This window comes from Rhagoletis pomonella, unplaced genomic scaffold (genome assembly GCF_013731165.1).
Source record: "Rhagoletis pomonella isolate Grant_MI unplaced genomic scaffold, Rhpom_1.0 Rhpom_scaffold_00001, whole genome shotgun sequence".
Classification (NCBI taxonomy): Eukaryota; Metazoa; Arthropoda; class Insecta; order Diptera; family Tephritidae; genus Rhagoletis; species Rhagoletis pomonella.
In genome coordinates this window covers 36540827-36545752 of record NW_023458555.1, presented here as the reverse complement: position 1 = coordinate 36545752, position 4926 = coordinate 36540827, and the positions used below count along the sequence as shown (strand labels likewise).

The 4926-nt window shown below is 35.4% G+C and overlaps 1 protein-coding gene across 1 annotated transcript in view; it reads left to right on the top strand.

Moving 5' to 3' along the window:
- Nucleotides 1–3424, top strand: part of LOC118745151 — a gene marked incomplete at its 5' end in the record, with an annotated part of 9726 nt that extends 6302 nt beyond the window's left edge. The window contains 2 exon segments of the mRNA XM_036478710.1: nt 3032–3165; nt 3264–3424. Of these exon segments, the coding sequence (XP_036334603.1) occupies nt 3032–3165; nt 3264–3424 (295 nt within the window).
- Between the last annotated feature and the right edge of the window lie 1502 nt (nt 3425–4926).

The following is a 4926-nucleotide window of genomic DNA, read 5'->3' as shown; positions in this document are numbered from 1 at the left end:
ATGAAGATGAAGATGAAGATGAAGATGAAGATGAAGATGAAGATGAAAATGAAGATGAAGATGAAGATGTTGAAGATGTTGTAGAAGATGAGGATTAAAATTAAAATGAAGGCAAAGACAATGTTTCACTTCTTTCGCGCGTAGGGACTACAAGCACTCAGTTTTTTAGCGTCTTGCAAACATGGCCTACTGAAGTCATAAAAAGTGTTTTGAAGTTAGGTGATCAGTTGAAAACAGAGAAGCTTGCGTAATAGTCCAACAACTAGTCCAAAAATTACCAGACTGATACCAGTTTAAACCTGTTCATGCACATGCCTTATTTATTAAAGAAGTACTAGAATGAAGGTGTCTATGCTAGTATATGTAACTTTTATCATACGCCATCGTTAACCACAAGTCAGGCAGCCAAATTTTATACATATTTTAGTACATAGTACGTTTACAAGTTACGCCTGTTGCCACTAACGACCGTCGCGTGTTGCAAATTAGACATTTAAGTGATTTGTGAGCGTAAACCAGTACATTCGGCATGTTAGCATGAGCGCATATACATTTGTATTTACATTGCTACTTGTAGACATATTTACATATAACATGCATATTTTTGAGCTTTAATACTTACATAGATATTTTTGCTGCTGATTGTCCATTCATTTTGAAAAACCAAAAAAGTCTGCTATTTAGCTATTGAAAAAGTGACAACAAGCTGCGTCAGCAACAACAAAAACTAATTGCATCTGTTTGCTATTGGTGCTTAAGCTGCTGCATTCAAGGTTAAAAGCGTCAAGTTTTTAACTTGTTTACTCGTTTACGCTTGCGGCTCTGTAGCCGGGCCGCCAACGAACTGAGAAATTTGCTAAATTGTCGTTTGCTTAGCACTTTTTTTGGAGCAATTCGATGTTGCATGCAACCATTTGTCGTTTGTTATGTGTGCTTGAATGGATTGCTGGAAGGCATACAAACATACATGCACACATACATACGTAGCTTAAATAATATGAGCACACCTAGCCATTTTGTCAATTTGCATCAAGGTGAAGAGTGCAGCAGCACTTAATTTGGCCAACACTTCTTCAATTTACTATGTTTGTATGCGTGTAGACATTGAGGTGTCAATCTCAATAACTAAGTATGAACTACGGACACCCGGTCGGTCAAGTCGATTTATCGTGGGGTCATGGCATAATCCACAAGCTCAGCTCAGCTCAACTCAAGTCAGCCAAATATAGCTGAGATTTAAAAGCGTTTGCAGCATGATCCACCCAGTCGCACGATGACCTTCTTTTTAACTAGATGATGAATTATGACTTGGTAGCGAGTTGATTAGTGAAGCTGGACATTTTATTCTACATATGACATTAGGGCGGGTCAATTTTGATTTTTTTTACTATACGACTATGGCATAGTGGTACTCTACATGAAATTCTAAGCAAATTTAGTGACAAACTATGGGTCAAAAGTCAATTTCGAGAAAGAGTTAATTAAAATAGAGTTGCCACCTGTTTAAAAAATTAAATACAACTTAAATCAAGGGAATAAGGTAATTGAAAAATGTACCACAATAGGGGTGTCAGAAGAAAGAGGCTGTAGTTTGAAATTATTTTGAATAGTGTTGCCACAAGTTTGAAAACTCGAATTTATTTGAAGTATATACAGGTTATATAAACCCCTCTATTCTAACAGAGTCGCAAAACTTAGCTCATCACTGTTGTGATTTCTAGTGCGCCGCAAAGTACGCCACATAAATTCGTTTTTAAGTGCCAGAAAAATACACAAAAACTTACAAATTTGCGTTGTAGCGTCATATTTGTTGCAGCAGCAAACTGGTGTCAAACAAAGAGTGTTGAGAAATCTTTGGTTTGAAGATTTTGAATTTTTGACGTGTTTGAACAGGATTGCTACCTTTTGTGAAAGTTATTTAATGAATTATTAGAAGATGAGTATAAATAGAAATGCGTTTGAAATTGATTTAGAAAATCAAATTCAACTTATTTCAACAGTTAATTGAAATATTTATCACATTGTCAGAAGATTTCAGTTTTAAAATATTTTTAAGAGAAGTCCTATCTTTTTGAAAATCGAAATTATGTAACATACATATGCATACACAAGTCAAAAGAAATACATACTAAATATGAGTGTCAAACGAGTTTTAAGAAAACGTTAGTTTGAAAATATTTTTGATCAGAGTTGCCACCTATTCGAAAAGTAGTATCTATCTACATAGCTATGTACATATGCATATGTACACATGTTTATATATAGTAAGCGAAGGCATTTTTGTGAAGGTCATCAGATCTGCACAGTCGTCAAAAATGATATGTCAAATTGAAGAACTGAACCCGTAGATGTGCAATAAGATTTAACTTTTTAAAGTTAGAATTTTTTTTTGTGGTGCAGGGTGATTTAAATGCGGGACCTTTATTCGTTCAAATATTTTTTTTATCGTTTTTGAATAGGGTTGCCACCTTTTTTGGAAGTTAAATTACATTTTGTCGTTTTAACCCATTGCGTGATCACAGTTTCTTTTATTTTCTAGTGAATTTTGCATATAAATTGGCCCGCCATAATATACATACATATATACATAAATAAGTGTACATACATCAGGGTGGTAAAAAAAAAATAAAGTCGGAAAAAATCCGTAAAAATGGTATAGAATTCTTGAAAATCAATATTTTTCGATCAGTAGGCTCGGTTTCTTTTTAGGAGACTTCCAATAATAGTACCCAATTGTTTAAAAATGGCAAAATGGGTGAGAGCACTTAAATTCGGACTTTACTATTTCAAATCCATTTTTGGACCACCCTTGATTTGATTTTATATTTTTGTAAATTTCAATACAAATTTTAAACTGATTTTAGCGATGAGAATTTGTTTTTAATTTTCAACATCGAAAAGAAGGAAGTTTTTCGTCCATAAACTCTTCTTTTCTTCCTCTCCCATATGAGGTAACCATGCTTATTTATCACTTCTTCTTGTGCTGAATTATTTTTCCTAATCATTTTACTTTCTTCTTGTTTTCTTTCAGTTCCGATTTGGAGACTTTGCAATTTCAGTTGACTTGCGAAATTCCACATATTAAAGTTCGTGCTCAGTATCGCTCTACGGGTGTATTGATCTTAGTGAAAGCCTCTGGTGCTGGTGATTATTGGGGCGAATATGGTAAGCTATTTACGTTGTAAATATTTTCCTCTTAGTGTAATTAATATTTACATTTTTTATTAATTTATTCACAATTGATTGTCTTTTCTTTGCCACAGATGGCGTCAAGGCGAAAATCTACTTCAAAGCAACTCCCAATGTGGCTGACGATGGGCGTACTTATCTTACAGCCGAACAGGTCAAAATGGATTTCAATGTTAAAGAAATTAAAATGGGCGTAGATAATATTGCCAATGGCAATTCAGTGATACGTGAGTAAACTTTTAGTTCATACTTACTATTTATATGTACATGTATGTGCTCAAATAGATTAGGTAAATTTGAATTTAACGAGGAAAATGCCGCTGTCCATTTACTAAATATGTAGCATTTAATGGCTCTCAAATATGTGAATAGGAAAACCAATAGGTATACGAATACATATAGGATTAGGAATACGAATATAAATATGAATACTAAGTTATCTGCCTAATGGGGAGATGTGGGTTCATTTTCCCAGAAGAGTAGCTGAAGAAGGTGCCACCAGACGGCGAAACGCAGGCAGGAGTAATCCCCTTTCTAGTAGAGTTGCCGGAAACTGCCCCTTCTATTGCATCTCTTAGGGGATCACTGTCCACGGAGGAACACCCAAATATAATGGTGAAGGTTATACAAGCAAGAGTATTGTGGCTTTGTCCCATACTGCTTGCCTAACTCTTCTCTCGAAAGGAGACGATAACACTCCAAAGGATGCTTCAAATCACCCAGTCCGAACATTCTGCCTATTGTAATCAAAGAAAGTGTTAAGTTACTGTCGGCGACTTTGAAAAGGATTTTCAATGCGATTCAAGCACTTGCTTTTATACCACAATCATTGAGAGTAGTTGGCGTCGACTTTATCCCTTAAGTTGGCAATAGTAACTATACTGACACTAAAAGCATCAGGCCTTCACGCAGCATGATGTCCTTCAGGCTTAAATTTCTAAAAAGATGAGTTATTATACTCTATTTTGGCAACCGCATTCAGTTTCGGTTATAAACCTACTCACAATTGACTTAGCTGTGCCCTTCTAAGAGCTGAACACTCGCACATCCTGCAGTTTCATTCCACGTCTCCTCCTTTATTAGCATCTTTTGCAAATTTTATTATCTGTCATAGTTAAGTAAAGGGCCTGTGAAACCAGCAAACATTAGTTAACATGAACCGAGTCAGCAATTCTCATGCCACAATGTCAGCCTTTGACCTCAATACGGACCCTGAAATTCGTTTCAAAGTACACATCCGTCATCACTTAGCCAATCCGTTAGAGGCGCAAAACTATAGATGGCACTATCGATAGTATCGATGGTTTTTAATTTTCCCTACTATCGATTGTTTTTTGGTCCTATCGATAGTCCGACAGACATGTGATTCAGTATTTATTTTAGTTTTTAGTCTGTTCCAATAGCAGTCCGGTTTACAGGATTTAGTCAGAACTTACAGGAGGTCGTTCCTATTGACATTTGAGAGAGCAACTGAGCAACTGTTCCTAGTTACAGGATTTAGTCCGGAGTTTCTTTTCCGGTAAGTTCATGAAAAGTGTCAAACGATCAGCTGATTTGCATGTGCAAGCAAAAACAAACAGCGGTGAAAGCAAAGTACCTTATATTTGTAAAAAATGGAAGTAAACAACGAAATATTTGAATACGTATAGATTTTAATAATTATTTAGTGATATTTCAGCTAAATCAGTGTTGTACAAATGACATGTAAACAAACCGACTGACGTTTTTACAGGAAAT